At 41.1% G+C, this 11,538-nt stretch overlaps 1 protein-coding gene across 1 annotated transcript; it reads right to left on the reverse strand.

Moving 5' to 3' along the window:
• Positions 1-3,660: 3,660 nt before the first annotated feature.
• Positions 3,661-10,390, reverse strand: AHSG (alpha 2-HS glycoprotein). Its single transcript, XM_057367101.1, has 7 exons — positions 10,106-10,390; positions 8,665-8,775; positions 7,429-7,513; positions 6,424-6,587; positions 6,025-6,138; positions 5,167-5,247; positions 3,661-4,298 (listed from the first exon to the last, which is right to left on the reverse strand). The coding sequence occupies exons 1-7, from the start codon at positions 10,307-10,309 to the stop codon at positions 4,023-4,025; spliced, it is 1,035 nt and encodes a 344-aa protein (XP_057223084.1). The 5' UTR covers positions 10,310-10,390; the 3' UTR covers positions 3,661-4,022.
• Between the last annotated feature and the right edge of the window lie 1,148 nt (positions 10,391-11,538).

Below are 11,538 nucleotides of genomic sequence, written 5' to 3' on the forward strand. Positions count from 1 at the left end.
TTGTGCCCCCTTTTTATTACATACTGACCATCACCTTTAAACCTAGAGCTGCAAYAGTAAACACTAAGTCAATGATTACAAGGTTTTACAGTAATGTTGTTGCTCCCTCTGAGACCAGAGAGCACTTTCTCCTTCTGGCGTTCCATCTCTAATTTGGACTTCACTGGGCACATCGTGCAGCTTTGACCTCATGGCAAAGGATAAGAATACACACACAGCTACTTCCTTAAGAAACCAGATTTGTTTGAATAAATCTRCGTGCAGAACAGATTTGGCTCCAGCCCTGTTCTGTCAGTGATCCAGTTCTTCTCCCAAATAAAACATTGACAAAGATCTCAGTAATTTGAACAGGAAATGGAGAAGTGTCACAAGGTTGAGTGATTTTGCACTTTGTATTTGTTAAATGCCAATTGTAAGCAAATTTATTGACTCTATTATATGCAGTCAATTTGGTCGTGATGGAAAGCTCAGTTTGGATGCATTCTGTGAGCATTTCTACTCATCTGGATACCTACAGATGAATGCTACCTCTTAGCCCTGGAGGCACTGAGACCTCTCAAGAGTCATGGAAAATACTGCCTGGAGAAACTTTAGTTTGAAATGACAGCGTTGTGCCTTGTGAATAACCTGTCAGGAACTCCATGCTGGAGACAAGGGGGAATAACTTTACAAGTTGCTGCTGTCTTGAATATCTGAAGAAGTGGCAGCAACCATTACTTGGGGAGGATCCCAGTGAATGTCACTGGTTTTCCACTAAGGGGCAATTCTGCTGCATTTCACCTAGAAGGATACCAGAACCTGGGTTACCACTTCCCTGCCTCTTTTTTTCTTTTGTGTCATGGGACTCTGTGATTGCAGCTTTCTGCTGGAGGACACCAAGTACTTTTAGGTTTGAAGGTTATATTGAGTGAGGAAGAAACAGTGCAAGTGAAGAGTGTAATTGTTTCTTCAATACTGCTGTGAAATTTGGGGTCGTTAAAAATTTCTATATTGTCACTTTTTTAACTAGCGGTGTAAAGAATGTTAGCCCAGAAGTGTTCATGTTCCTATGGGAGGAAGCAGAATGTGTTCCAGGACATGTCCCTAGAAAGCTGGGAAGGATTAAACAGAGCCAGAAGATCTGCAACAGCCCTGGAGCTGAAACCCTTGCAAGAAGACTTTGGTGGCAGAAGTGCAAAACTCCAATAGCAGGACAGAAGGGGCACATGGCTGCTGGAATGAGCCCCTCATGTGTYGCCAGTTGCTTTGCAAACTCAGGGTGAGGGATAATGTATGGACTGTGTCCCAGAGGGAAGGGATACAAGGGSTGAGTGTTGAATCCTGCTGTAGCCATAGTACAGGAACCGCAGAAGCAGCAATGCAGACTCACTCACATTGTTCCTTGTGCCTGGGGATGCTTCCCCTGCGGCTAAAGGATAATAACTCATTTTCTTTATCCTTACAGTGCGTGGCATTTCTATGGAGATGGGTGCCAGTTAGTACTGGCTGTGTCGGTGCTTCTTATAATAGGGAATTGTTATATCCCTGACTCTGTTCTTTGTACTCTTCCTCTGCCTSGAAAGGAAAAATTCCTCTGTTGAAGTAGCTGACCTCAAAACATGGTCACAGCTGGGAAATCYGAGCATGTCCAGCCAAAGCAGCACATGAAGTACATATGCTTTTGCAAAACATGTTCTTTTTTTTTTAAAAAAAAAAAAAAAGCTGAAAAACATTGTCAGCCAGCAATGCAGACCTGACAAAACTCTTCATACTAAATTTCAAGAGAGGGAGAATTTGTATTTTATGTATCACCATTTCATATCTCTCATTACCCAGAGAAGCTATTGTTAAATACTGAATCTGTTACTAAGGTCTAGTGCATAAAAATGGGGCTATATTGGGAGGAGACAAAGAGATTATTTCAAAGCAGTCATGGAAAACTGATCTGTAAGGGGCATGATGTGTCCTTTAGAGGGCAAATATTAAGGAGAAAGAAGATGAAGTGCAGTTATCAAAGTGGAATTCACAGAGAAATGTTTTTTCATGTTTTAGAAAACAAGGGAGTGGTTGTACCAGGTGCAGGAGAACATCTGTGAAGTATGGAGCCTGCAGATATTTCTGCTGCATATATTTGCTTTGTGTGGTTGGAAAAGGGCAACAAGCAAATGCAGCATTTCTGGAGTTCAGAGATCTGTGAGGGCAGGGATCCCTTCTATAAAAGTACTGTTCCTGACATTWAAAAATTTTCTAAGCTCAGAAACATGCTCTTTTCTGTAACTTACTTCTTATTTCATTATATACAAGACAATTTCCATGGTTTAGTTAAGGTGACTCCTAGTTTTGAAAACTCTCATGTATCTGTTGTTAAAGTGATCCAAAACATAATAGTTGCCATTGCATTAAATCCTGTACAGTGTCTCATGCATTGAGATGGGAAGATCACSTATTTCCTGCAGTAAGAAATTTCTACAGCTTCATGTTAGCATTTTTGAAGGAACGGCTGCACACAGGATATACTGGAGTCACYRCTTTGCAGAGAAGCAAAAACTCCCRAAYCACTGACTGGCCATGGCTGGTGCAATTGCCCTCAACACCTTCCCTGCAAAACTCAGCATTTGCTTGAAATGGGAGACCTGCTACCTTCATGGGCAGAGCTTGCCCTCAGCTGGGTTATGGTTTATAGAGTCTGGGCTGATTTCCCTTTTTCTTTCCTCTCTACACACCCAGCTGAAGTGCTGGTGCAAGTGCCAATGGCTTTTCCCTTCCCCATTAACACAGCAAAGCAGAACCTTCCTGTACTGTGAGCTGTTGCACCATCACCAAGAGCAAATGTTAGTTGGTTGCTTACTGAGTACAGAAGGGTTGTAAGTAGAACAGGACAGGTTATTTGGAACAGTTCAGAAATGACATGTGTTCTGCAATTTTTTGCTGCCTGCATGATAATTATCTTGTAGCAAGTGCTGTTCCTGGTTAAAGATTCATGACTGTCTTTTAGACTGCTCCCCAGGGCCTGCAGAATTYCAGTCTGGCTGGCAGTAAAGATCCTTCTGGCCCCAGCCCCTTATTAATTCTCTACCTTGAATAGATTCTGCCTCTAACATGTGCCAGAAATTCAGGGAAGATTTGACTGCTAGGACAATTGTAAATTGCCATCACTGTCTGGGTCCTGTTATATGAGATACATATGTGTCACATTTTTTATTCCCTTGAATTGGCATTTCCTCATATGCACACAGACCATACAGAACCCCGTGATTGTACTGCACTTGTGTGTCTGCTGGAAGACAGACAATACACATGTATTTGGCTGCAAGGATTGATGCTTTCAGCCTGCCAGCAATGAGTATGTCCTGATTATCTGTTCTTTTCATAGACATGGATGTTCTTGTGCCATGTCCAAAAGTTTTGAGGTACTTCTGGAGGATATAAAAAGTAGGTACATACTAGAAAATATTACAGGTGGAAGGGGAAAATACGTTTCTCCCTGCCACTTCTTTAGTGTTATTGGTGTATGATCAAAAGAGAGGACTGACCTGATTTTCCGCAGTGCTCAGCACCCACACATCCCAGTGAAGCTGATGAGAAGTGCAGGAGCTTAGTGTTTTTGAAATCAAGCCCAGAATATGACTCATAATGCTGTGAAGGAGATACTTGACAACTAAATGAAAATATATACAGATAGAAGGTAGCAAAGCATTGAACATTTTATTGTGAACTAACCTTTCAGGTGGTGTTTCTAGCACAAAGCTACAACTGTTGTATAGCTCTTACAACATTTGAAACAATATTTCCTGTATTTTAACTAGAGAATCCCTGTATGTCAAGAAAACTACAGCTATAAGTTGTAATCATCTATATTTTGGAGCAGGCCTTTTCAAGACTCTGACCATGGCTCTGCTCTCTGGAGGGTAAAACTCATTTAGGCTTAGAGTCAACTGTTCTCACCTATTTGTGCTTGATATTGTGGTCTGTTTGTTGCTGCTGCTGCTGCTGCTGCTGCACTGATACTTCAGTTTGGCTGCATTGCATGTCTGAAACACAGCCTAGATATCAAAATGGCGAATCCTCCCAGGGCAGGGAGGAGGAGGAGGCACAAAGCCAACTCGGTGAGCTACTTTGTCATGCTGTGCAGGCTCTGCAACTGCTCTCTTTGCTACAGATTTTGCTGAGAGCATGGAACGCAAAATTTCTGAAGAGGCGGATTCAGATGCAACAGGGTTATTGTGGGCAAGCCCAAGATTATGGTTTATGAAGCCTACAGCACTGGGCACCAGTCCTGCTGACGTGTCTTGACCCGGATGAGCGTAGATAACTCCATGCTGGAAAAGAAAAACAGTTTGTGTTGGTTTTCAGTGATCTGGGGCTTTTGACATACAGGTTGTTGATACTTTACTAGCTGGTCATTGAGACCTGCTCCTAACTAGCTGTAGGCCTGGAACCCAGATACAAATGTTCCCGACCATCACAGAAGTCTGATTAACACATGCACAGGAACCCAGGAACACATTTTTTATAGCTGGTGAACCACTAGGACCAAATTCTGTGCTATATAACTTTCAGGGCCACTTGCACAGCTGGCGAAACATTCAAGACCAGCTGTCTCATCTTCTCTTTCATAGCTCTTAGACAGCTAATTATTATTGAGTTACTAAGAGCTCTTGTCCATAGGAAGTATTCAGCTACCACCCAGTCCTTYTGAGACCAAATGTAGGTTAAAATACTTGCAGAGTACTCAGGTCAAGTGCATATGTTTCCCACCCCTTGCTGTAGCAGTGCAGGTCAAGATCCCTGAATTCAGTCACATCTAAGGACTACTAAAAGCCTCCAGCTGATTTAATCTACCGCAATGCTGATTTTTTTTTTTTTTTTTACATTTATCTGTCCCATCCCTTTAGCTGAGCAGAGTTTGGTTCTCTTTGCCTTGCTAGACATGTGAATCTCACAGATGGTCAGGAAGACATTATCTGTCAAGCATGGATGGTGGAGGTGACTTAGTTCCCAGAAAATAAATCCACAGGACAAACAGGAGCTACCTTACCTAGGCTTTTAGGGTACAAAGKTAAACTCAAGTTAACACAGATAGCTAATGTAGTCCACAAGGAAAGAAGTAAACTCAAGATGATGSCTTTTAGCAGTATCAGTAGGAAAGAATATCCTGGAAAGAAAGGAAATATCTGGAGCTGGTACCTGATGTCCATACAACTGGCAGTTCACGTTAAGGCTTTGTGTGGGGTCTTTTAACATCGATGCTGTGCAGAAACCAAAATTCTGGCAAAGCAGAACATAGTCAAGAGAAARTAGTTAGAATGTAGAGGGGGCCTGCATTATGATTTTTAATTTCAACACRTTTAGAAATGGCTACATGTTCTCATGTTTTATCTGAGCAGTAAAGTGCTTGCTTTTTAGCCTGCTGGCCCCAAAAGGCAATCTCTTTAAACGCATAACCAGCAAATAAGTGAAACTCCTGTGTTCTTCTAGAGTAAGATCCCTTGTATGTCTGGATATGAAGGAGTGTAAGAGTACATAAGAATCGAGGTTATAAAGCTCCCATCACTAAAACTGCCTAGGACTCAATTTCATCAGAAACAGAGGAATTTTAACATGAGAAAGTATACTGTATAATTCTCAAGAGCCAATATATCAGAACAAAGCACTGGAATTGTAGGAAGGGGAAACAGAGTGCCTTTTTTTATGTGACTGGGCACTGTCCAGTACAAGGAGCCTGGTTTTCTCAGGCACTCATTTTAAGWAGAGTAAACACTAATATACATTTTGTTGATTAAAAATATTCTATCTCTGGACCTCAAGGCTTTTTCAAATATATTCGGATCCATTTGAATTCAGTCCAGAGAGCTCAGAGCGAAGAGAAAGGTGWGATACAGCTTTAGGAATGATATATTGAAAAGCGTATCATGATAGTACACATCTCTTGCACTTTGATCCCCACAGGGGTCTATTTCTCCTCCAGTGMAAGCACATCCCAGCATGATGCTGCTTTTCTACCTCAGAGCTGAGGGATTGGGGCTGATGTGCTGCCATACTCACAGACTGATCCTCAGGCAGCAGTTGACAGCTCTCCACATTGGCTTTAGCTTGTTCTGTAGAGCAGTTCGTGGCACCCACGGCAAACTCAGTATAAACAACATGAGATGGGTGATACTGATAAAACAGGAAAATTGTTTAACTGACTTTGCACTCAGAAATTGCAGAGCTGCTGAGAAAAGATAAAASGCAAATGTTGTGGCTTCATCTCCCACTGGAGTGAAAAGGGAATCCTGTGGCTAAAATGACACTTCATACTTAGGAAATTAAGAGCAAATCAGGACGGCTCATTAGAGCAAACAAACTGCATATGTTTGCAAAYATAGTTAGGTAGCAGTGCACATTTACTATAGATTAAATATTCTGTTTACATGAAAGGCTAGACATAGTTGTAGAAATTACCTGTATTTGGGCTCTTCCGATCTCGAGGAGTCTGAGGTAAGGATCGGTGTTTTTGCTGTTGTAGTCATTGAGTGCAGCTGCCACTGTTTCTAACACCTCAGTGTTGTTCAGACTCACCAGCAGTGGACAGTCAGGGCAGACTTTGGAAACGTCTTCATTGGAGTCTGCAGGAGGAACAGATCGTGTTTTGATCAGAATGTAAATTATTTAGAAAGGTATTATAGACGTATTCAGTAACAGGAAACATTGTTTCGCGGTCTGTCCCAAATTACAGTGGCAGGAATTTTTCCAGCGCAGGCTATAGATGGCAGTGTGTCACACGACTTGGCCATTGAAATCTTTCTGCAAGGAAAAGTGCTGAGGACTTCAATAGCACATTTTGTATGTTCTTACTCAGTTTTTAGTAAATTTTCTTTCTGAAAAACTCTCTATGACATCAGTGAAAAGGTGCTTCTGCTCACACAAGGAATGGCAGAAAAATGAAGATAAATTTTAACTTCTTGAATTTGTGTGTGTGTGTTATTTCAGTTATCAATTTTGACAGTAGTTCTGAAGACATCTCATACAGAGCAAAGAGATATCACACTGAGCATGCAGAATAGACATTCTGCTTTCCCATGGCAGTWTTGAAAATGATGGATTTAGTAAAGAAGCTGCATCTGCCAATGGGGCTCTGGTGATCAACAAACTCAAGTAAACTCAGACAAACAAGGAATYAAATTCTTAAGGTTAAACTGCTGASTGAAARAAYYCAAATCTGGGACTTGCTCCCCAGTTATTCGTACAGTATCTTAATTGTCACAGTAAAGAGGAGCAAAGAGAAAGAGTGGGTTTGTAAGGGAATGAAAGCAGAAAAGGGGGCTAGGTTTAGAAAACCCATTAACTGTTGTCCTCTATGCCATATTTATACCCCACAGTTTAGAATCAGAAGCACTACTAAACTGTAACCACTGCTATAATAATACTCCAGCCTCTAGATTCAAACCCACAGAACAAAGCCTTTACCTGCATGTGAGYGGCATTTGCTAGCGAGTACAGATATTATCCCATCCACCTTCTGCAGTTTGACATCACAGTCACCCTCAACTGCCTAGTGAGAGACAAAAATCAAAGGGTTACATTGTTCAGATAAATTGGATTTTCTGATAAAGGGGCACTAAATTCAAAAGAACAGATCCTGACTGACCATTCCTGGCATCATCGGTCTGATGGCAAAGGCACTGCTAGGCRTGTCCTAGTGCCTGTGATTTTGTAAAAGATAGGTCAGAGCTACAAAATCTGGATCCAAATCTGGATCTCAAAAGTATCAAAAGTACCAGGGCAGCAAGATTATGGACATTTAGTACACGTTTGTCTCTGATATAGAGCAAAGGATATGAATAGGTATGAATTAAGACCTTCCACAGAGCTGTTTGATAACATTCTCACTAATCTCAGCTGGTCAGTGGCCATGGTAACAGCAGAGTGTGTGAGCAACATGATCCAGCAGGGAGGAGATGTCAAAGGCAAAGCTGGAGTCACTGGGAAGAGGGAACAGTTAGAGTTACCTCCCCCAGATGGAAAATAGAATCTGAGCCCTGATGAATACAGGGGTAGATCATGATTCATATTTAGTGAGCTCTGTGAATTGGGCCCCGTTCTAGAAACAGCAGGCTCAGACAACACTTCCACTGCTTTGGTCAGGGAAAGCATCTCACAGCTGGATCACACTTGCATAAGAACAAAATGTTTGAGGCCAGTAAATTCCAGCTGAGCATTAGTTTGAAGGCAGAGCTCTAACTGAAGGGAATAACTCATCTGCAGGCTTAAGTAGGAAGAGATGGCTTGTGGAATTTCACCAGGTAACAACCCACATGTAGCCAAGGGAAGGGTATTTTTGCACACAYTCACAACCTGCCCTATCTGTGGTTTGCAATGAGACACTGACATCTGGGCTGACCAAAGGAGGCTGAATCTGGAGGTCCTAAAGAAGGCCCCGTGGCATTCATGGACTGTATGTGGGATGTCATGCTGGCAGAGATCTGTCCTCTCCAGGTAAACAGGACATGAAAGAAATATGGGAGTGAAAACCTTCATGACATGAAGGCAATGAAATCAGCAAGGAGTTTACAAGTGATTGGGTTGTTGGATGCTGTTAAAGTGTTACAACATTTGCTTGGGAATCTGGTGATAGCCTGGCCTCTAGCATCAACATGTTGAGCAGGCACCTTTGGACCCAGCTGCTGGTGTTCAGGTACTCACATGTTCAGCAAAGCTCCTCACTGTGCAATTTTCAAGAGGTGTAGGGCTGAGAACATGGCACCTGGTCTCCAGTAAGTCAAGTTCAAGAAACATGATTTCATTATTTGGCCCCTGAAAGAAAAAAAAAAMAAWAAACCATAGGAATTGTCRTAATTTCTTCACAAAACATCACCAAAATTCTTCACTGTGGCTGAACTGGGATCTCTGTTGCTGACTATCATGGGTAGCTCCAGCTTTACACTGGAGTAACTGAAAAGGTCGTTACTATTTAACTTCATAGAAAAAACAGGACTCCAGATCTGGAGTAAGTCAAGATAATCACACAGATTTTATTCCAGCTAATAAGGAACAGGCCCATAAATTTTGGAAAGTCCAGTTTGTGTGTAGTGAGCCAGTTCTCTTAAATTAACTTAATTTTATTTTGTTGAGTAGTTTTAAAAAATCAACAGCTTTCTTTTTGATGAAAAAGCTTCATATTTCTATAACCAGACACCAAACAAACACCAGTGAACATTGACCTGTCTTATTTAGTCCATTGGAATTACACTGAACTGCAGCAGTTCTTTTGCATCTGTAACGTAAGACGCAGTTCCTTGTGTTCCCTAGGTCCAAGATCGATTCTGATGTTTGATTCATGAGTGGTTCCATTTAAACCAAATAAGTTATTTTAGTGCAAAAGTATTAACATGAGCAAAGCAGGGTCACCAGTGTTTTTGTGTGGGTAACTCTGGGCACACTTCAAATCTCATTGATTTCTGTTGTAGTCTTTTCTAAATTGCTTTGGTAGCTTCTCTTTCCTAACAAGTAGAAAACAGCCATGGAGGTTCGCTCATGTCATTAGCTGGGATTGTTTTCCATGTTTTAAGGGAATCAAAGGTTGTGAATTGGCACATACATTGTATTCATGACCATTTCTGTGGCCTTTCTAGATGTCTGCAACAATGGCAATAGATCTTAGGGAAAATAAGCCATTGTTRTTTCCATTTAGACCTCTTTGCAGCTCAATGGGACATTAGGTAAAATTAATGCCTACTACAAAATCACTAATAGCACAGAGTTATGACAGGTATGTATTTAGCCAATAAATAATTACCTGCATCTCAAAGGTTATCCTCAGTTTTCTCCAGATTAGCTACTGGGCTCACGAATGAGCACCTGGAATGATCTGCCCTAGCAAATGAGCTGCATTTGTAAACCGAGCCCTTTCTAGCATTGTACAAAAAAAGTCTGAACATTTCTCTCTCCCCCTCTGTTCTGCTCTTTGAGAGATACATTCCAGTGACCTGGATTCTCCACTGCTACCAGGTGTCCTTGCCCCATTTAAATCAACAGAGCCATGCTGATTTCCCCATGTGAGGAGAGAACCCTTGGAGGCCCTTGCACTGGTGATTTCCAAGCATCCCCACATTAACAGAGCTCTGCTTTCAAGCTCCTCACTTACCTGGGGTATCACGCGGATATCCTCGATTCTGTTCAAGGCAAACTTGTATCCGTGATGACTGTGGCCATTAATATAATTCACAGCAACTTCAGCTGCTGCTTCAGATTCTGGGTCATCACAGCCCAAGGGAGCAGGGGGAGCTGCTGGTACAGCTTTGTGAATTGGAAGCTGAACAAGCAGTATTAAAGCTACTAGAGCCTTCATGGCACCTGAGGAAAACTGATCCCTTTCAGAAATAAAGATCTAAGAATACAGTTCAGATGGTAGCTAGGTAGCGAGAACTGGGGCCTCATTTATATAGTACATACCACAGATTTACATGAGCACACGCCTGATATTTGTCCCAGTTCCAAGAAGCATTGCAAACAACAAAAGAGAAAAGTAAATGTTAGGACATCAAGCTGACTGATTAATATTGGCCAAAGTAAATTTTATCAGGTAGGATATTGCGAAGTCTGCTAAAGCAGCTTAAGAAGAAAGCGTCAGCAAAAATGTAACAATTTTTAGACATTCTACCAACCAAATACTGTCCATGTAAGAGGAATATGATCCCTTCTGTTAAATGTGTAGRGATGCTAGTGCTAATTAAGCTTTCTTGTAAACAGGACACATTCTGTTGGGGCCCAAATCTCACCAGACACCAGTCTAAATTGTGAGATCAGTAACATGATAATTTAGAAAATGGAATTTTAAGTAGTTCTAAGGATCACATTCAACAGTAAATGTAATTGAATAGCAACTTTTGCTACTGAATTTATTTGGAATAGGAAATGAGGCATAGTTCCTAAATCCTTTGCATCAGCTCTTTCTTTCTCTGAATAATCTGAGTATGTCCAATAGTTCTTGGAGTTTTATTTTGCAAAGTAGTCATCTTGTAGGAATGTTTCTGGAATATGTTGTACGGATTTGAGGATTTGGCAGAAGATCCTAAAGAGCACAAAGTGTTTTAAGGAGAATGTAAAGGAAAATTAGCTGCTTAAATGCTTAGGAATGCTGGATCCAATCTTATATTTATATTCACAGGGTACATATTTACAAAAGTGTAACTGGATAAAAAATTATTCTATGTAGCAGAATATAGCATCTATGATGTGTCCAGTATTTTCAATCTTTAATTTAAGGTGAGATGACTTTGGCTAGACAGATTCTAGCTTGATAGACTCTGGCTCAACCAATAGAAATGTTTTTCCTGCAGGGTTTTAGAACAGGTTTCTATTGTCCACATTATGGCAGTGATCAGGCTGCAGAACAGTAAAGGCCCTTTTGGCTTTAGCATATCTGAATTTCTGCTGTCATTTTGGGAGYTGAGGAACTAGCTGCAGATTTGAGATGAATAGAAGGACTTTGGCATAGTTAGAAGTTTTTTGTTTCATTTTTTTTTTACTTTAGGTATTAAATATTTCTCCTCAGCTTGCACAATATTGTGAGACAGG

The sequence above is a fragment of the Malurus melanocephalus genome, unplaced genomic scaffold (genome assembly GCF_030028575.1).
Source record: "Malurus melanocephalus ecotype Western Australia unplaced genomic scaffold, MMel_1.1 scaffold_75, whole genome shotgun sequence".
NCBI classification, from domain to species: domain Eukaryota; kingdom Metazoa; phylum Chordata; class Aves; order Passeriformes; family Maluridae; genus Malurus; species Malurus melanocephalus.